Here is a 20,755-nt window from a genome sequence, read left to right as displayed (position 1 = left end):
TAAAACCTAAAATCCAAGCCTACTTTGAGGCTTATTTTGATGTATGTGCATTGATATTTTGTACATTAAAGTGGCCTGATTAGCAATCTATTCTTTCCTGCTATTTCCCTCCCCACTTCTGTGGTCTTCTAAAGTTCAGCTTACAAACATTTAATTCTTGGTACAGTAACAGTTACTTTTTTGGCATCTTTACAGGGTTTTGCTTGGCCCCTTTACATGCCAAGTTAATTCCAGTGCCTTCGCATGTTTTAAACTACATTTCTCAAACCAACGCATTTAATCTCTTTTGGAAGTCTCTTAGTTTTTAGACCAAATGTCCAGAGCAATTCAGGAAGGAAGTAAATTGCATTTATAAATGCAATCAATGTCACATTCTTTCAAATACTCCAAACCTGGCATAATTCCAGTTTAAAAAGCACACATAAACAAATTGCAAATGTTAAACTCACAGGGCTGTCCTATTGCAGGAAAAATCCTCTTAGACATGCAAGCTTCTCAAACGCCAAATGTGTGGAGATCGTCTTTCACAAACAGGGTGAGCTAAGGGGGTGACCTTTAAACCTTTCTGTGTTTGATCCTAAAGGATGTTGGAATTAAAAGAAGGCTTCCGTGCTGAAGAGCAGTTAGGAACAAAATTTAGTGCACCAGACTCCTGGTGTTTAAATTCTAACTTAGGCACCTATCAGGTAGAACTTCGGCTATACCATGGGCTCTCTATGATTCAGTTTCCCTACCTATAAAATGGGAACAACACTGAAAGACATGCTAATGAAGATCAAATGACTTACTGTATGTAAAAATTCTTATGATAGTGCCTGGCAGGTGCTAATAAGTGTTTTTAAATTGTTATGAGTGTTACTATGGTTCTGGATATGTCACCATCTGTATTCTCCATGAAGGAAGACAATTCCCACTCGTTTAATTGGAGGTGACTTTGAAGACCCCGGGATGTTCACAGCCTCATTCCCATTCATAACTGCTTGAGAGGGTTGGGCAAGGCAGCCAGGGCCATATCCGTGACTCCCTCTGTCTGTCCATCCACAAGAGCCAACCCCTTCCACCCGCCTTGGCCCTGTGATGAAATCCCACATCTCTTTAATTCTTAAGACAAAGATCTAAATTCTTTCCAATAGGTCAGGCCTTGTCCTTTTCTTTTTTTTTTTTTTTTCCTGTACCGGGAATGGAACTCACGACCTTGCGCTTGCCAGGGAGGCGCTGTGCCGCTGAGCTAAATCCCCAGCCCCTCTTTTTTCTTTTCTTCTCTCTTTTTTTTTCTTTTCTTTTCTTTTCTCTTCTCTTCTCTTTTCTCTTCTTTTCTTTTCTTTTCTTTTCTTTTCTTTTCTTTTCTTTTCTTTCTTTTTCTTTTCTTTTCTTATTTTCTGAGAGTCCTCAGGCCCTCAATGCCATCATCCTCTACTGATCCACATTTCCAGCCTTCACAGTCCAGGGTGGCTGCGGGAGCCCTCACAATCTAGGCTCTTCTCTCTGCTGTTGCCTGACAGTGACGGTGCTTTGGTCTTCTCCGTGTGGTGAACTCATAGCCTCCTCCCTTCTTCAGCCATCCTGTTACCAGCCGGCCTCAGCCTCCATCTCTTCGCCCTGCACCATCACGCCAAACCTTCGCTGGTTCCCAGCGACAGCCTCACCCATCTGGTCCATCCTGCTTGCTTGGCTTATAGCCTTCCCCTGACTCCCTGTGACCCTTGGGAGAAACTCTAGTCTCTCAGGCTAGTGCCTGAGGCCCGCTGGAGTCTGGCCCCCTGCTGCCCTTCTGCACCTCATCTCCCTTCCCTCTCTCCCTGCACACAGTGACTCCCAACCCCTTGCTGCTCCACAGTGACCTCAAGAGAGTCACCTTGAGCCCTAGCACAGGGCGGATGAGTGCACGGGCTTCCCCAGAGGGAGTGGGAATCCACTTTCCTCAGAAAAGCAAACTGAGAAGCATCTGTGCTTCCAAGAGGCCCAAGTGAAATAAAAGCTAAAAGCATCATCGTGATAAAATCCACCTTTTATTGGGTGTGTGGTGGGGCCAGGCGCCGTTCTGTGCATTTCCTGTGCTTGAAGCTTTTCATCCTCCCAACAGCCAGGCTCTGGAGAGGAATGTATTAGCATTGTCTTAACCTTACACATGAGGAAACTCACACTGTGTGTGAGACATTTCCCACGGGGATACAGACAGCAAGTAGCAGAGCTGGAATTGCATCTCTGGGAAGGAAACAGCCCTGTGGCATGACAGGCAGGAAGAGGGCTCTCCTTGTATCCTTGGAGTTCGGGCAGCAACCCATGTTCTGCCTATCCCCTCTCCCGGGGAACTGAGGGTGGGGCTGGGGGACAACCAGGGAGAATGGGTGCTCTTTCTCGTGTCACTCCCTTCATGAAGCATCGGGGGCTGGATCAGGCAGGTGGGGCAGGAAGGTGAGGTCTAGGGACAGAGATTCTGGAGCCAGCCAGCGGGGTCACAGAGCAAGAGTTGGATGTGCATGTCAGGGTCAGTCGCCTCGAATGATTCTTTGGATCCAGCTGACATATCTGCAGACATCAGTGTAGACTCCTGGCTTCTCCTTGGATCCACAGGGGACATTACCCCATGACACCAGGCCCCGGAGGAGGCCTCCGCATACCAGTGGGCCCCCTGAGTCACCCTGTGGGAAAGAGAGAGAAAGTCAGCTGCAGAAACCCAGAGACAGAGCCATGAAGAGAGGAGGGGTGGAGAAATTCAGAGACGGAGGAGAGAGAGGTAGACAAACATGTACACGAAGAGATGCAAAGGTGCAGAGAAACAGGCAGGAACACCAACATCCAGAAAGGTCCGGACAGAAAGAAAACACGGAGAGAAAGAAAGGAGATGGAGAGGGGCGGTGGGGTGCAGAGGGGAGAGAGCAATGGGGAAGAGGCATAAAATAACGACATCCAGGCAGGGTGTCACAGGCCTGCAATGCTAGATTCTGGGAGGCTAAAGCAGGAGGATCACAAGTTCAGAGCCCATGTGGGCAACTTAGGAAGATCCTGCCTTGAAAAAATAAAAAGGGCTGGGGATGTAACTCAGTGCCAGGCTCCTGGGTTCACTCCTGAGAACAACACACACACACACACACACACACACACACACACACATAACAAAAATACACAAGACACGGGGCAAGAGGAGGGAAGCACAGAGATCTGGGGGAGATGAGCACAAAGCCTCCACCAGGCATCCTGTGGACGGCCTTTCTTTGCCCGCCTTTGCTCTGCTTGCCAATTGCTGTGTATCGCTTTCTTGGTGTCCCTCCTGTTCCTTTGGGTGCATGACTTTCAGTGCTTTGGTCATTTTGGCATAAAGAGGAGAGACCGGATGGAGAACAGTGAAGGGGACTCACACTGGAGGCATGTAGGAGTGGGGGTGGCACCCCCTCTCTCCAGTGGGGGCCCCTCCTCCAGGATGCAGCCACTTTAAACAGGGCTGGCATTGGGGCTCAGGAGACAAACAGTTCCCTTTCACCTCTGGCTCTTGGTGTCTCTGTACTTTCTGTTTTCTATCTTTTTATCTCTGTGTGTCCTCTGCCCGTGTCTCTGTGTTGGGGCCGGAGTCTCTCTCCTGGTCTCTGTTTTGGTGTCCGGGCGGCCTCACCTGGCAGGCATCCTTCCCTTCTTTCTGGTCTCCGGCACACACCATGTTCCTGGTGATCTGGCCAGGGTAGGCATGCTCGCACACCTCCCGCGACACTAACTGGACGTAGGCACACTGGATGGTGTCAGGGAAAACACCTGCCAGGAGAGAGATGGGCCAGGCTCACACCGTGTCCCACCCTTCCCACAGCACCTGGGCTGCCCGCCAGCCCCACTGGTCCTGCCTACTCCGAGTCCCTACTTTCCACTGGTCCTTTCTTTCTTCCTGTTTCCCTCCTGTGCTTAGAACCCATTCCCAGTGCCACTGCCTCCTCACCAGTCCCTTTCCCAGCATTCTTACTTCCTATTGGCCTGACCTCCTCATTGGTCATCACTTCTCCACCAATTATTTCCGAGTGGTTTTCCCTTTCTCTTAGGTTCTGCCTCTGCTTGTCTCTTATGCATAGTCCCCATCTTCTTCAATCCTTCTGGTTGACCTACAGGACCTTTTCCCACTACTTACCCCTCTTGGCCGTTAATTTATCCTTCACTGAGTCCTCGCCCATTGGTTCATTCTGATCAGTTACCGCCTCACAGTTGGCCTTTTCTTAACCAGCCCTGCTCTTCTCCATTGGCTTTCTCTTCCTATTGGTCCTTCAGTTAATGGTGCACTTCCCTCATTGGTCCTTTCTTAACTGATTCCACCTCCTCCAGTGGCTCTCGTTTCCTATTGGCTCTTCACCAGGGGTCTTTCTTTTGTACTGGCCCTTCTCTCCCAGGCCCACCTTCAGTGGCTTCTTCTGATCTGTTTGGTCTGTTAAGTCCTTTCTGTAGTGACTCAAGTCCTTTCTGTAGAGTCTCAACTAGTGATTCTTTCCCAATTGTGATTCTTTCCTACTAACTCTCTCCAGTCCATTAACTCCTGATTCACATCCTTCACTTGGTTCCCTGCTTATCTGGGCACTCTTCCTCCATTGCTTCCTCTCCATGATCTTTCTCACTCATCCAGACCTTCCTGACTAGTGTACCTCGACCGATCTTCCCGCTTCATTGGCCCTTCCCTGAATGGCCCATCTATTGGCCATTGGCTCTTTACTCAGAGGCCCAGCTCCTAAATTTCCGCCCTCTCTCCTTGACTCTCCACATTGGTACACAGTCGCACTGGTCTTCACCACTCACCCAGCTTCCTACGCACATTCCCTGCTGTCCGGCCTTCCTCTTTGACTCTTCACCCCTTGCTCCGCCCCTCATCATGGCGAGCCCGCCCCATCCACCTCCCCTTACTGACCTTCTTCCGTCTTGCCCCAGCCCAGGATGTGGCAGCTGGTCGATCTGGCCCGGCAGTCCTTCTGCAGGGCAAGAGGCTGGATTAGGTCAGAGAGCTTGGCAGGCTCTGACAGACGCAACAACATGATGTCCTGGTCATGGGTGGCAGGATTGAAGCCAGGGTGGACCACAGTCTTGACCACAGAAATCTTCTCTGTATTCAATGAGTTCCGAAGGCTGTGCTTCCCCAGGTAGATGTGAAGCTTCCTGGGAGGGAGATGGGCTGGGTTTCACCTGGAGCCCTGGGCTATAGCTGAGACTTCAGAGGAGGCTGAGGAGTCATGACTCATCAGTCCTTCTCCACTTAGGCTTGATGGAATGGCATCCTTCCAGGACAACCTTGGCGCTATTCTTGACTGTCTTAATTCACATCCCACATCCTGTCTGGAAACCCATTTGATTCCTAGCCCTATATCACACAGGGAAAAGCAGAAGTTCCCACCATGGCACACAAGGTCTTACACCTGTCCCTACCACCTCTTAAGTGTCACCTTCTCCTGCTGCCCCTCTTCTTCACTTCAGCCACACTGGTGTTCCTGCCTTTCCTTGAACACAACAGTGGTCTTCCCACCGCAGGGCCTTTGCACTGCTCTTCCCTCACCAGCGACTGCTCCTCAGGCATCTGCCTCTGCACCATGCAACCCTCACCTCCTTCAGGTGTCACCTCATCAGCAAGGCCTGCCCTGGGTGTCCAACTAAAATGCAAATGCCCACACCGATAGGCAATTCCTGCTCCTGCCCTGCTTTCTTTTCTACCAGAGTATGTTATCACCATTGGCCCTGCTATATATTTATTGCCAAATATTCACCTACTTTCTGGTGTCTCCTCCTCCCAGAGCATTACTGCCCAATGAAACTTCCCACCATGACAGCAGGTTCCCTAGCTGCACCGCCCAGCTTGGTGACCGCCAGCCACAGGTGGGCTTCTCTTTTCATTCCACTTCCTTCGTTTTAATTTAGTTACTACATGTGGATGATGGCTATGATGTTAGGAGGTCAAGATGGGGGATTTTCTGTTTTTTCCCAGATACAGAATCCCCTCTGGCAGAACCAGCATCTGGTGGGTGTTTCATAAATGTTTCTGAAACAAATCAAAGCATTTCTCCCTTGCTCAGAAGCCTGGCTTTGGTGCCCCTGTGTGATTTGGACCTGTCCCACCAGGGAACTGGTCACTCTCTTCTCTTAGAGGGCTGAAAACCTTTCAGTGTGGGCTTTGTTGTGTCCCCCTGCTGTGAACACCCTGCCCGCTTCTTCACTTGGTGACTCTTCCATTTCTCATCTCTTTGGGAAATCTCTCCTGACTTCCTTCATCAGAAGTCCCCTGTTTTATTTACCTTTTTTTGGACTTGAAAGTAAATTGTAACTACATGAGATTTTGAAGATCTGCTCCTTAAAGAGCTACCTTGCTTCATCTTTCTGCCTGGGTCTGACTGAGGGCAGGGTGTGCGTCTCTGTCATCCCCAGTGGAGGCACCACCACCTGCTCCAATCTGGCACTTGGTGGGGCTCCCAGGCCCTGAGTACCCACTGAAGGAATAGTATGGTAGGAGTGGGACCCAGGCCTGGACCCCTGGGTCTGAGAGAAAATAAGAGATCCTTCTCCTTAGTTGTAGAGTTTTAGGCTTTTGAGAAAAGACCTGACTTTTGCCCACCTCTCAGGGTGACCCTCCTGCTTGTGGTTGCTCCAGGCAATCACACCTTCCTTGTGAGTGCACATCCCTGGGTCTGCTGCACTCGGGACTGGAACCTGCCCCCTCGGTTCAGTGGGGTTGGGTGACTCTCTTGTCTGTAAGTCCCCACTTTGAGGCCCCAAAGTGTTAGGGACACTGCTTATGGGTCTGAGTCCAAGACTTTACATGACAAGGCCCATCCCCACGGAGAAGAGTAGTTTCTAAATACTAGAGTTGTCACTGGCTACTTCTCTGAGCCTCCGTTTCCTCCTCTGCAGAGGGGCAGCAAGAGTCACTCACTGTGGGGATTCCAAGAGAGGAACCTAGACTGCTTAACTTAGCACCTGGCCCGTGGAACTGTGGTCATCTGCAGACTATTAGGCGTGAGTCCTGGTCCTCTGTGCTCCTCTGTCTGCACCTGCTTTTTGGATGATCTCACCCAGTCCCGTGGCTTTCAGTAAGACCTGTTTGTTGATGGTGCCTTAATTCGACCTGCAGCTCTGAGGGCTCCCCAAGTGCCAACAGCCTCCCTGGTGCCCATGCTTGGATGTTTCCTGGGGACTTGAAGCTCCCCTTGGCTGTAGCAAAATGTCTCCTGTTCCCCTCTGCACACCCAGCCTGCTTCTCTTCTCCTGTCCCTGACTCAGACAGATGTGACAGAACACCCCGGCGTGCGGCACAGACACCTGGAGGTCCGCTGCTGTCCCTCCTCCCCTCCTGTCCCTCACTGCCACATCCCGCTGGCTCCGTCTCCAAGCAACTCCCAAGTCCACTGCCACCTCCATGGCCCAAGTCGACATCTTTGGCCTCTGGATTACTGCACAGCCTTGACACGGATCTCCCTCCTTTGCCTCTTGCCCCTTCTCCTTCCATGCGACAGGCAAAGTGCTCTCAGAGCTGGACTCCAGGTCTTGTGGATTCCCAGCTACAGCCTAACCCTATCATGCCTGCAGGACGATCCCATTTCCTCACTGGAAGGCAAGTTCCTGAAAACCAAGGTTCTGCTTGCTCTGCGTTATTTCCTCTCCACTGACTTAAGTGGCACAGCCAGGTCTCTATCTGGGGGTTTAGCATCCAGGGAAACAATGGACTGTGGGTGGGAAATATTGGGAAAATACTGCTTCTGTGCTGTGTATAGATTTTCTTCTTACCGTTTCCCACAGTCACCATTTGCATAGCATTTGTATTGTCTCAGGTATTCTAAGTAGTCTAGAGATGATTTAAAATATCTGGAAGGGTGGATGCAGGCTATATGCAAATACTATGTATTTTACAGGAGGGATGTGAGCACCGGAGAATGTCGGTGTCCCTGCTGTGTCCACCTCCTGCCTGAAGCCTACAGGGTGCTGTGGGGTCTCATTGCATCTGCCCTTGCCCGAGGCGTAGACACTCACTCTTTTTTGCAGTGGGCAGCCGTGAGCACCCACTCTGGGTGAATGAGGACCCCGCCGCAGAGCAAGTGGTCCGAGCTGTAGAGGGCAGCTTGGTAGGGATGAGAGTGCCTATCGCAGGGTCCGCCGTGCACCAGTTTCTCCTGCTCCTCTGCAAGGGCTGTAAGGAGAGTCTGAGTCAGAGAGGAAACAGAGACACCAGGCAGGTCCACTGAGGGGAGCCCGACCCAGCCTGGCTCCGTCCCCGCCCACCGCAGATGCAGCTCTGTGCCTACTTGTCCTCGTGCTCATCTTCATCCTCATCCTCAGCCTCAGCCTGCTTCCTCCTCCTCCCGTCTCCAATCCCACCCTTCAAGCCTAAGCTCTGATCTCCAAGCCCAGTTCCCCATCCTGTTCCCGTCTTCCTCCATCCTTGAGCAAATACCCGACTTCCTCATGTCAAAGCCAGCCTCACATCCCACCCCATCCCATGTTCTTCCCCAGCCAGCAGCCCCCACTCCCCAGGCAGCCAACCCCCCTCACCACCACCGAAATTCCTTTCTTCCCACCTCCAGCCAGGAGAACCAGCACCACTGTCAGCGTCTTCAAGGCCATTCCTGCAGGGAAGCCAGAGGCCCCAGCAGTCAGTGTCTCTGCCTTCCCAGACACCACCCCCCAACCCTCCTCATCCTCTCCTTCTTCCCACCAGCTCTGCTCTCTGGAGCTTGGCCTCCGGCCCTGGCCTCTTGCTGCCTAGGAGACTCTTGCTCTGCACCTGGGCTTGGTGCACACCCGGCACCCTGTCCATGCCTGTGGTCTGCGCTCCTGTACTCTTACCTGCTGGCGCCCGCTGCCTGCTGGTCACAGAGTTCCTGGATGGGGCAAGGGAGAGCCCCTGATTGCAGGCAGGTGGGGAGCCGAGAGTGAGCAGTGCAGGCAGCCGCAGGGAGAGCAGAGGGAGAAGGGACAGCCGAGCAGAAAGCCTGTCTGGGACAGGCTACAGGGATGCTTGCGCTTGCTTGTTTGCGGCCTCCCAGGAGAGGCTGGTTCTGTGTCTGGACGCTCCTTGCACTTCCTTTTAACCCCTGTCTCCCCAGGTCCCTCCCTTTTCCTAACCCAGGCCACCCACTCACATTCCTTCTGCCCCAGTGACCCCTGACCATGCTGCAGGCAAAGGAGCAGATTCCTGCTTTCTGGGCCTGGACCCCCAAGTCTGAGGGAAAAGCCCGGACCTGGACTCCCGGATCTGAGGGAGGAGGCTGGGCTTAGACCCCCAGGTCTGAGGGAGGAGGCCGGGCCTGGACCCTGGGGTCTGAGGGAGGAGGCAGGGCCTGGACTCCTGGGTCTGAGAGAAGATAGGAGCTCCTTCTCCTTAGTTGTAGAATTTTAGGTTTTTTGGAAAGGAGCTGACTTTTGCCCATCTCTCAGGGTCGCCCTCCTGCTTGTGACTGCGCTGGGATTTGTGAGCGCACATTCCTGGGTCTGCGGCACTCAGGACCGGAACCTGCCACCTTGGTTCAGTAGGGTTGGGTGACTCACCTGTCTGTAAGTCCCTCTGTGGGTGCCTCTGACCTTCGTGTCCCCGGGAAAGTGCGAACAGCCAACGAGAAAGGGTGTGGCACCAAGCTGGCCCCCGCCTCTGCACCAGGCTGGGGAGGGGCCCAGAGCTGTGGGGAAAGGGCCCTCGGACAATCGGGCTTTGTCAGCTGCCACCGCAGTGCCAGGCTCCCGGCAGTCCCACTTCTAGCCTCTTTTTCAGGCCGGGCAGGAGGCTGTGTCAATGGTTTCCCTTTGTTCCTGGCTTCCTGCTGTGGTCTCTGGATTACCCACCTGGCCCAGCCCTGTCCTCTGGAACTCTCGACTCTCCTGGTCCCTGGCCTCCAAGTCTGCCTCCAAGACCTCCGGGTCTCTGGATCCGTCTTCCTGGCCGCAGTGACGGTGTCTGCATGTTACACGCTCTATCTGTTCATCTCAAGCTCTTGTTTTTCTCTTTTTACCCTTTCCTCTTTCTCCAGCTTTTCCTCTCTCTCTGTCTCTATCACACTCCCTCTTTCCCCATGATTCTCTGGTTCTCTGTAATGATGTTTCCCTGAGTTGCCTATAACTTCCTGGGGAAACAGGAATGATGATAATATAAGATAAATGTTTAAATTTTTAAAATTTATTACCATGAAAGATGCATCGCCATGTATCCAAACAATCTCCCCCTTGTTTCAAGCACAATCATCCCACCCTGGTCACTTTCTGGGACAGTTCTGGAAGTCCTTTTCCATGAGCGAAGAAAGTAGACAAAGACGCACTGTAATATTTTTACCAGCCTGCATTTCTGCTCAATGGCACTAGGCAGCAGCATTCACTGTATTTTTGATCACACCTAGTAAAAATACTCAGGAAGGAGGACTTCCGGAACTTCTTCAGAATGTGGCAGGAACGATGGGATAAGTGTGTGGGAAGCAAGGAGATGAGTGTTTTGAGGGGGGCGGTTCGTGGTAATGTGTCTTTTACTGCCATAAATTTTATTTAACTTAAACATTCACTGCATGATGCGTTTGCAGACTGCAGCTGGGCTCCTGGCGTTGGAAAGGATGGTGCAGAAGCCAAGGGGAAGCTAGTGGGGTGCCGGAGAATCTGAGGACCCACCTCGGAGGTCCATGCACACAGGGAGAGATGTACGGACAGCAGCAGGGACACAGGAGAGGGGGGCGGGCTGGGGAGTGCCACGGAGTGGGATGAGAATCAGGGCTGCAGGATCTGCAGAGATGCCTTTGAACTTGGGCCCGGAGAGCAGAGACAGGTGTTGGTCAAGAGGAGAAGGTGTGAGAACACCCGGCAGGCGGGGCTGGGGGAAGGGGGCAGTGGTCAGTGTGGAATGCGGGGTGAAGGTGTGGCCGGGTGGAGGGGGGATGTCTTGACGTCAGAGTGGAGGAGAAGCGAGACAGGGGCTTGTGGGGCAATGGTTGGGTAACGAGGACAATGGAGATGAATAATGTCTGCATCAGCCCCTGCGTGGGTTTGGTACCTCAGGTAACCTTTTTTGTCCTTGCATCAAGTCTAATTGTCACCTTAGGTTGCTCAGCCCCATGAGCCTCAGGATGGGCCCTTCCTGATTGGTCCCCACTGCACACGTGTCTTCTTTGTAACCCACCTTCCCCCCGGACACGGAGCTGGAGGCCGTAGGCCCACTTGGTCCCCAAACCTGTCTCACTGCCTCTTTTCTCTGTGGGGCCCCCTCTTCTCTGTCCCCGTGTTCCTGGACCTAGTTCAGACCTGCTCTTCTCCCATCAGGCCATCCCCTGGGCACCCCTCACTCTCTGTATGCCTGAGTGGACCCAAGGGCTGTCCTGCCCCAGCCTGCCCCTGACCTGCCCCCTGCTTCTCCCAGCCCTAGGGACAGGGAGAGACAGTCCTAGCCTTCAACCAGGTATTGGAGCACCCTCAGCACCCAGAGAAGCGCCATCCAAGAGCAACTCGAGACCAGGGCCCTTGCGCACCTGCAGTTCCTAGCAGTCCCAAGGGTATTTTTCTTTTCTTTTCTTTTCTGTTTTTAAGGGGCTGGGCATGTGGCTCAGGGGCAGAACTCTCACCTGGTTTCCACAAGGCCTTCGGTCCTATCCCCAGCAACAGAAAGGAAGAAAAAATTACAAAAAGGCATTGAGTGTTCTTATCAGAGAAAAGAAGTATGTGGGGACAATGCATATGTTAGCTAGCTTGACTTAGTTGTGCCCCAGTGTATAGATACCTTTAGCCAAACATCACGCTGTGTACCGTAACTGTACGCACCTTGTAGATATATTTAAATATTTAAAGATGTATGTCAGAGAAAGAAAGAGAAAAGGTACAAAGAAATGGGCAGAAGCTGAACGTGGTGGCCCAGGTCTGTAATAATCCCTTCTCTCTGGGAGAATGAGGTAGGAGGATTGCAAGTTTGCAAGCCTGAGCCCAGCCTGGGCAACTTAGTAACTCAGTGAGACCCTGCGTATGAGTGAATAAATAAATAAATAAATAAATGCTGGGAATGTAGCTCAGTGCAAAGGACCTGGGCTCAATCTCTAGTACCACACACACACAAAAGAAGAATTCATTTTAATATTTCATATAACTTAAGCTATTCAAATTATTATGAGTTCAACATGAAATTATAGTAAGAAAAATAGCACAGGGATCATCTGCCTTATTTTCTGCCATCCTAAGTGCTTGGGATCTGTTGTGTCTTTTCCACTCACACATTTCTCAGCAGGAACACATTTGCGGCCATCACAGGCCGTGGATGATAAGTGGCTGCCGTATCACCTAGTCATCCACCTCCAGCCTCCAGCCCACAGTAAGTGTCCCTGAGCAGTGCCAGGCAATGCTGTACTTCTGACCTTGGGTCCTTCATGCACGATATTTCTTCCGGGTGGAATGCTCTTCCTACCTTTTCCTGACAGTAACCCCTGGTCTTTCCAGTCTTTCCCTGGACGTGGCCTCCTACAGGAAGCCTTCCCGGAACACTGTCAGCCTCCACCTGCTGCGGTTGGGTTAGTCACTGTCATACGGGCTCACGGGCAGATGCCTCCTTGCAGTCACCCTGGACCAGGGCCATCTGAATTGACATCCGGATGCAACCTCCCTCGTTGCACCTGGAGCTTCTTGAGCGCAGGCGCTGGGGCTGACTCAGCTGTCTTCTGAGGACCTCTGGAGGACCCGGCCCAGAAGAACATCAGGAAATGTTGACCCAATGACTAAATGACTTCATTACACCCACTCCTGTTTTGCAGATAAGACAACTGAGGTTTAGAGGAAGGAGGTTCATTGCTCAACATCAAACAGCCAGCAAGCGGTGAGAGGGTCAGGGACCACCATGGTGGAAGAAATGTCAGGGACAATAAAATAAGCCCCTGGGCACAATAAATTGTCACCCTTTGTAGCATGGTATGTTGCTTCTCCGTCCTTGGATTCTTTCAACAGACTTATCAAATACCCTGGTGAAAACACGGAGGCAAAATACTGCATAAAATAGTTACCAAGAAAGGCCTGGCTACACCCTCTAGCCTCACTTGCTTTTAGTCAATTCACAGGTTGGAGGCTGCGCAGTTGGGTGAGGCAATCTTAGTTCCCCACTAGACTGCTGTCGTGACATCTGTGATATGCAGGCCATGGTAATGCTCTCCTGGTGTAGTGGATTAACTAATGGTCAACATGTAACATCGAACCGAACTGACTCCGTGTGGTGCTGGGTGTGGAAGGCCCGCCTGAGGATTATTGCCAACAGCGTAAAAATAGAACTGGAGGGGAAGGAAGACGGTGTGCTGTTGATTTTCTTGGAGAAGCTCGTCACACTGGCTTTCCTGATATGAACTCAGCTATTCTCACTGTCAGAGGAGCTCAGGTCCTCACTGTCACTGACAATGGCTGTGGTTCTCTTCAGGGAAGCTCTGGTTCTTACCTTGAGCGTTGCTTCCTGGCTCCAGTGCAGATCCCTCAGCCTGCTGGCACAGATCCTTCAACCTGCTGGTGCAGACTCTCTGGCTCCCACCATTGACCTTTGCACCTTCCCAGCGCAGGTCCTTCATACAGACTTGCGTGAGACATTGTTGTGGGCTCTAGGCCTCCAGCTGGACTCATGGGAGGCATTGCCGTGGGCTCTAGGTGCTCAGCTGTACTCGTGAGAAACATTGCTGTGGCATCCAGGCCCTGAGCTGGATTCTTTGGGTCTCTGATGTGTGCACAGACTCTTCCATATTTGACTGTTTGGGTGAATATTATAAAATAAACCTCCAAATTATGTGCCCTGTATTAAATCTTTTCCCTTGTAAACCCTGACTACAATACCTGGGTTACTGTGGGGTTGCTTTGGCTGAGACCCCTGTCCCTCCATGTAGGGGCTGCAAATGCTGGATAGGTGACTAAAACAAGTGGAGAAGGCCTGGCATCTCTGTCTTCATTCTGTGTCTGTCCCCTTTGCTGCCTAACCTTTGGCTCAGATTCTACTCAGAGCTGCAGTGCAGACATGGTGTTTGCCCCCTGGAACTGGTTATGTGTTTTTGTTTTTCTGTCTTTTTTTTCTCTTTTCTGTCTCGACCCTGGTTCTTCTTCAACTGCCATAGCAACCTGAGCACCTGAAGTTCTTTGACCCTATCCTTGGGCCCAGGTGCAAGAGGCTGGGATGCTTTGCCTGGGATGCTGGTGCCAGCTCCAAAGTTGACTGTGACCATCCCATGGTCCAAATCTTACACAAGAAGGAACACCTTTTGGAACTGTGCCTCTGGCCAGTGGAAACTGACTTGGCTTTAATACATCCCAAGAGATCAGTAAAAGCTTGCTTCTCGCCTTCTCTGGAGAGCAGCTTGGTCCCTCTCACCGTCAATGCAGACTCCCCTCAGCTAAAGACCCCTACACCCAATAAAGCCTTGCCTGTGTACATGCTTGCAGTACTTGGTCCACTCTCAGGGACCGGTGGTAGACCCTGAATTAAACTCAGCTTCCAACATGGTCTGGGATACGGCTCCTTTCATGGTGACCCTCTGGGCCTATCTCACTACAATAGGAGGTGGATGTGCCCAGGAGGAACTGACTAGAGCAGTGTGGGAAAAGGATGAAGGTGGTAGGCCAGAGGGAGCAGAGGAATTTCTAAGGGTGAGGATGAAACCCCCAACTCCGCCCATTTCCCCGTGACATCCAACAGAGGATTTCGTGGTCTTACCATCTCCACAGGCTACACATGCTCACTTGCCAGGCATTTCCTTCCAAAGTGACTTGCTGTGCAAAAGGCTTGAGCACAGACATTGTTTAATAAGGAAATTTCCTGAGAGCACACACACGAGAAATGCCAGAAGTCCCACACAATGAGAACCAGTATCTGTTGAAGGCTTATTTTGTGTCAGTGTTCCAGCATTTTGTGCATATTAGTTGATCTTCATAATAAGCCTGTGAAATAGGTGATTTTTCTCCCATTTCCGGGATGAAGAAATAGGGGTGTGGAAGTGATGCAGCAAGAGAAGACAGTGGGGCTGGGGTGTAGCTCAGTGATACAGGAAATGCTTAGCGTGCAGGAAGCACTGTGGGAGGAGTTTGAAGTTCCCCATCCACAGCGCATGCGCCTGCTCACGCACACACGCACTCAGCAAGCGCTACAACTGGGAGTTGAATCTAGAAACAAGGCTAAAAATTTCAGTATGAGTATATCTCAGGTCGTTGCAAGCCAACCCACCTTGAACTTGTATAAAAAAGAAGAAAGAAGAGGACAGTGAGCTTACGGAGTGGATTAGCATAAAGGTTGTCTTGTTACTTTTTACAGTGTTAAACTGAGTATTGATTTGGGATCCTGGCAGGAGAGAGGGAAGCTGATAGAGCTTCATGGGAAGTAAGGCAAGATTCCACGGCATTCTTTACATTTCACAAAGGCCCACAGAAACAAGGATTGGAGCCTGGACACCAACATCCGAAAAAGGAAGTGCTTTGGGTCTAGATGAGGGCAGTCCGAGGGAGGAGGCTGGGCCTGGACCCCCAGGTCTGAGCAAGGAGGCTGGGCTCTTCCATCTTTTAGTGTTCCATGTGCCCTGGATCAGCGGCTGCAGACTATGGGGTGTTAAGGGTGGAGGGTGGATCAGGAGAGATTTGGGGACATTAGCTGAGAGGAAGCACCTGGAGGATGGCGGGGAAGGAACTGGAGAGAAGCAGGAATCGCTGGTAGGAAGCACAGGTCCTGCACTGGAGTGGATCCCTGTGTCAACAACGTCTGTGGTATAACCGCCCAGAGATCTCTGATGGTGAGGCTTGTGGCCAGGCTCTGAGTCACAACGGACTCCTCCTTCTTCCCTTCCAAAATCCCTTCCTTATTCCCCTACTTCCCAGCCACTGTCTTCCTCTGGTCCTGGGACACTGGTTGCTGACTTTCTTTAGACCCTGTGGGACTCTAATACCCTGACTGTGGGAGACCTGTGACTGACCTCCATTGTATATTAGTAGCCGTCTTAAGCATTAAGTTTCTGTTGTCTGAGATAAGTTTCTGTTATCCTGCCTACTTCCCCGAAGATGCACCTTTCCCTTTAAGTCAGGACTGCCCACCGTTACCTAGCTACTCCCACCTTTGTCCAGTTACTTGGTTACTCCCACCATAAGAACTTCTGCATTTCCCCGTGCCCTATATATACACAGTACTTCCCGCCAATAAATGAGACTTGATCAGAATCCTGTCTTGTCTCCATTCTTCATGTCTCTTGTCCCTTTACCATCCCCACTCCCCCTCTAGGGTCCTCCTTGACTGTACCCACAGGCCGGGACACCTGACTACCTGCCATCCCCAACCCCTCTCTGAACTTGTCTGTCAGCTGTGAGATGCTCAGAAACACTCTCACATCACTATGAAAAGGAAGGCGTATCTTCTCCTCCCTTCCTCTCTCCTACCCTTTCTTTCTCTTTCTTTTTCCAGTTTCACAGATGAGGAAAACTGAGACCCAGGAGCAGAAAGAAGCACATCATAGAAGAGTGAGGCAGCTCTAGGTTCAAAACCAGATGCAGTTTCTTTCTGACCTCCACCCGTCCCTCAAGGGTCTCTTCCCTCCAGCCTTAGATTCCCCAGAGCTTTCCCCCCTTTACTTTCCCAGGTATGAAAGTGCACATCTATGGCAATGTCACTGTGAAGAAGGAGACCTCTAAGGCCAACACCACATGCAATCGGTACATATCCTCTCCAACTTTATTCCAAGTGTATCACTCACAGGATCACATACATTTTTCTTTTGTAGCTTCTTTGCTCCATTTAACATCTGATAGCACGAACAAATGCAACACTCACAGTTCTGCCTAGGTCTTACTCTTAATGGCTTCCTTGTGACCTTAAACAAATTGACCTATTTACTCCAGAACAGGTTCCATATTTCTTCCCTCTTTTGCTACAACAAATAATGCAATGAATTCAACTCTTGCTCCACATTTGGTACCTTTTTTGTTTTTAGCACTCTCTTCCTAGAATTAGAATGACTAGATCAAAGGCAGTGAAGGATGGCCTCCCGCTCATGATAACAAACCACCCGCATGGAGACTGAATGAATTCCCAGATCCAGGATTTGAGAATGCCGGTCTCATCGCATTTTCCAAAGCCCTGAGGTTTCTCTTTTCTTTACTTGTTTTGGTTTTAAGTCCATGCTATTTTGGCTTGTGTTTTTTGAGGTTTTTACTATGTCTCCAAGGAAAGATGAAGTCAAATATGAATTTAGAGGTCACCAAAGCCCTTATTTCTGTGAGTTTCCTGCCAGGAGCAGTGAGTTGACTCCTGGTGGTGCATTAGGAATGCCTTCTCATGGTCTGTTTCACCCAGTTGGTATACTTGCAGACTTGCGTGTAGACTCCTGGGTCATTGGGTTGGCCACAAGGGAAAGTTCCCCAGGACACGATACCTTGCACGGTACCTTTGCACATCAACGGTCCCCCTGAGTCACCCTGCAGGGAACACAGCAGATCAGTTTTGGCTGCAGAGCAAATCCCTTACCCCAACTCAGTCTTATACATTCCCCTGTTCAGTGTTTGTCCTTCTAGGCCACCCTGACCAATAAGAAGAGACTCATTGTCTCTAGGAACCAATGGGAAAGCATGAATTAGTACTATCTTGGAATGGACAAACCAGATTCTGTGCAGACATTGGTGGAGTCCTGGCCAATGGAAATGATCACAGGAAAGGGGTGGGGCTTCCAGAGATTCCTTCATTGTCATTTTCAGTATAAAGTTTTTGGTGAAAGATTTTGTCCAAGCCAGTGGAGGAAGAGCATCTTCCCTAAGGGGTGGGTGTGCGCCCTTAGCGCAGGAGAGGGAAGGGCAGGGCGATCTTTGAAACCAAGGGTAGAAGCTATGACATCATTTACAGAGCTCCTAGCAAAAAATATGTAACTCCTTGTCCCCAAACCACTAAGGACTTTGAGACAGTAACAGGAGTGCATTAAACCGAGCCCTGGAGCTTCTGAGTGGCAGATTCTGGGCCACTGCTCCAAGTTCATGAAGCAGCCTCCCTGGGTTTCTCCAGGACAGGCATCTCTCTCCTATGCCTTCATCCCTAGTAGACACCGCCCCACCTCCCTCAGAGGGCGGAGACAGGGTAGAGGGAGACACCAACACACAGAGACAACAAGGAGGGAAAGAATGAAATGAAATCAGGCCTACAGAGAAAGGTGTGGCAAAATGTACAGAGATGGGGTGGGGACGTGGGGGTTGGGGGGTGGGGGAGTAGAGGGTGTGACTTCAGATGAAGTAGGCCCAAAGAGGAGCAGAAGAGACCATCCTACCGCCAGGACCAGAACAACAAGTGAGGCATTCACATCAGTCAGAAAATCCTCAGAAAGCACCATAAATAATACTTCAGTGCAGTGATTTAAAAGTCAAATGTAGCACCGCACATCTGTAATCCCAGCACTTGGGAGGCTGAGGCGGGAGGATCCCTGTGAGTTCAGGGCCAGCCTGGACTACATAGTGAGTTCAAGACCAGCCTGAACTGCAAAGCGAGATCTGTCTCAAAAAAACAATAAAACAAAATCAAATGCAATCCAAAACACAAAACAAAAGAAAAAACCCCCAGCAGGCTGGACGTAGCAAACAAAGTGTAAAGTGAAGACAGCACGAGTACTGTGCTGTGCTGAGCCACACCGGGCCCTGAGGAAAGAGGAGGAATCAGTAAGACCGGGCCACTCCTTAAATTATGATCTTTGGCTCATAGCAGACTTTTTGCATCAGTTTCTTAAAATATATTGCTGAGAAGCCAGATGTGGCAGGGAATGCCTGAAATCCGCACACTGTGAGAGGCTGAGGCAGGGGGATTGCAAGTGTGAGGCCAGCCTAGGCAACTTCGCAACTTAATGCGACCCTGATTCAAAGTAAAAAATAAAAAAGGGCTGGGATATAGCTCAGTGCAAAAGCCCTGGGCTCCATCCCCAGGACCAGGGGGGCCCAAGAGGGTCCAGAATGTAGTTTATTTCATTCACTGGGATTTTGGTGTCCCATGAAGGGTTGGGTCTGAGGCAGGGCCCTCAATCCCCTAACCTAGCTCCATCCCTCCTTTTTCAGCCACAGGAAACTCTGCCCATGCTCAGACCTCAGCAGCCCCTGACACGCTCCTGCACCTGAACCCACAGAGGATGAGCGAGAGAGACGGAGGAGGCAGAGTCTGAGAGGACAGCAGGCCAGGCTGCCAGTCAGAGACAGGCCGGGGCAGGGAGGAGAAGCTCACGTTGCAGGTGTTGGTCTTGGAGCCCTTGATGCCTGCACACAGCATGGATTCCCCCAGCAGTTCCTTGTATACCTTTTTGCACTCGTTGGAGGCGATGAGGTTCACATCAGTGCACATGAGCATGGCTGGGAAGGTCACTGTGGGACAGGGAAGGAGGGCTGTCACTCAGATGTCTGGGACTGGCAGAGGGTAGCCCAAGTACCAAGGGGCTGTGGGCCTGGGCGTTGGGGAATGACGGTCCAGGGGCTGGGGCCTGGATCTAGAGGAAGAGGCTAGGCCTGGACTCCTGGGTCTGAGGGAGGAGGCTGGGCCTGGACCCTGAGTCACTGAAGCAGCGTCACCTTGTGGGCTGGTTGTGGTGCCCCAGCCAGAGACGGAACATGAGGTCCCAGCAGGTTCGCAGTGGGTGGGCAGGCTGGCGGCTTTCACACTGGACGACATCCTGGCTGGCTTATCGAGCCGCACCATCATGATATCATTCTCATGGGTCTGTGTGGAGTAGCGCGGGTGGCGGAATGATTGTGTGGCCTTAATCTTCTGAGCTCTGCTGTCACCGAGCTTGTCACTACCCAGCTGCACAGTGTACTGGCTGGAAGAAGGCAGTGACATTCAGAGGGAGAGTGTGACGAGGGAGGGGGCACTGGCTCCCCACCTCGCCCAGCTGGCCTCTGCGCCACACCTACCCCATCTTGCAGTGGGCAGCTGTGAGCACCCAGCGCTTGCCGACCAGCACGCCGCCGCAGTGCAGCTGGCTGCCTTTCAGCAGGGCCACCTGCCATGGGTGGGAGCCTGATTTACACCTGTAGCCATCAATGATCCTGTCCCCGCTTCTGTCACCCTCACCTATACAGGGACACAGGGATATGTGGGTAGCCAGCATCAGGGAGGCAGAGAGACAGGGACACAAGCAGAGACCACGAAGCAGAGGAGGGCAGAGAACATGACATTTGGGCATGGGAGGGACCAAGGGGCAAAGCTCTGAGGAGCACCCTTGGGGCCGGGCGTGGGGACAGATGGAGGCTCCTCGAGGCAGAGGCAGGGCTCGGTGTGCACAGAGAAGGAGGAGGCAGAGACAAGCAGAAAGAAGGAGCAGAGCCGCCCAGCCCAGCCTTTCCCGGATGGAAGCTCTCCAGCAGGGGAGGTTCAGACTCACTGTCTCCCTGGTGAGTCGGACGGTCTCCCTGGTGAGTGTGACCGTCTCCCTGGTGAGTCGGACGGTCTCCCTGGTGAGTGTGACCCTCGGTGTGGGCCCCAGAAGAGTCTACACGATCCCACTGAGCAGTTACCAGGGCTGAGCTCAGCAGGAGAACCAGCAGGGTCAGGAAACGGGATCCTGCCATGGTGCCTAGCAGCCTCTCAGGGGCAGCCAGACAAGGACCAGCCACTTCTATGGGCAGCAAGGGAGGGGGAGAAGCTCAGGATGGAATCTTCAGTCTGGACCTCCCCTCCCTCATACCCGGAAGTGCAGGCCCTCAGCCCCTATCTCCTACCCCTCTCCTGTCCTTTCAAATTGTAAGTCTGTAAGGTCCTTTCTCTTCTCCTGTAAGGGAGTGATCTGCCCTCTAACCAGGAGGCAAGGCCAGCAGCACCCCTACCCTTCCCCAGCTC

The 20,755-nt window shown here is 51.7% G+C and overlaps 2 protein-coding genes across 3 annotated transcripts; both read right to left on the bottom strand.

Annotated features, from left to right (window-relative positions):
• Positions 1 to 1,989: 1,989 nt before the first annotated feature.
• On the bottom strand, positions 1,990 to 9,645 carry Klk6 (kallikrein-related peptidase 6). 2 transcript variants are annotated; one of them, XM_005412725.2, is made up of 6 exons: positions 9,493 to 9,645; positions 8,523 to 8,570; positions 7,978 to 8,134; positions 4,877 to 5,121; positions 3,611 to 3,747; positions 1,990 to 2,642 (listed from the first exon to the last, which is right to left on the bottom strand). In XM_005412725.2, exons 2-6 carry the CDS (start codon positions 8,566 to 8,568, stop codon positions 2,490 to 2,492), a joined length of 738 nt encoding a protein of 245 aa, XP_005412782.1. In that variant the 5' UTR covers positions 8,569 to 8,570; positions 9,493 to 9,645; the 3' UTR covers positions 1,990 to 2,489. The 2 variants fall into 2 exon arrangements, with proteins under 2 accessions (XP_005412782.1, XP_013364374.1); XM_013508920.1 differs by lacking the exon at positions 9,493 to 9,645 and adding an exon at positions 8,791 to 9,015.
• A 6,962-nt stretch (positions 9,646 to 16,607) lies between these two features.
• Positions 16,608 to 20,567, bottom strand: Klk7 (kallikrein-related peptidase 7). The gene is made up of 5 exons (XM_005412722.2): positions 20,301 to 20,567; positions 19,831 to 19,990; positions 19,489 to 19,736; positions 19,148 to 19,284; positions 16,608 to 17,373 (listed from the first exon to the last, which is right to left on the bottom strand). Exons 1-5 carry the CDS (start codon positions 20,485 to 20,487, stop codon positions 17,218 to 17,220), a joined length of 888 nt encoding a protein of 295 aa, XP_005412779.1. The 5' UTR covers positions 20,488 to 20,567; the 3' UTR covers positions 16,608 to 17,217.
• Between the last annotated feature and the right edge of the window lie 188 nt (positions 20,568 to 20,755).

The sequence above is a fragment of the Chinchilla lanigera genome, unplaced genomic scaffold (genome assembly GCF_000276665.1).
Source record: "Chinchilla lanigera isolate Chin_1 unplaced genomic scaffold, ChiLan1.0 scaffold00157, whole genome shotgun sequence".
In the NCBI taxonomy this organism is placed as follows: Eukaryota; Metazoa; Chordata; class Mammalia; order Rodentia; family Chinchillidae; genus Chinchilla; species Chinchilla lanigera.
The sequence above is the reverse complement of the archived record's forward strand: the minus strand, read 5'-3'. Positions and strand labels throughout refer to the sequence as shown.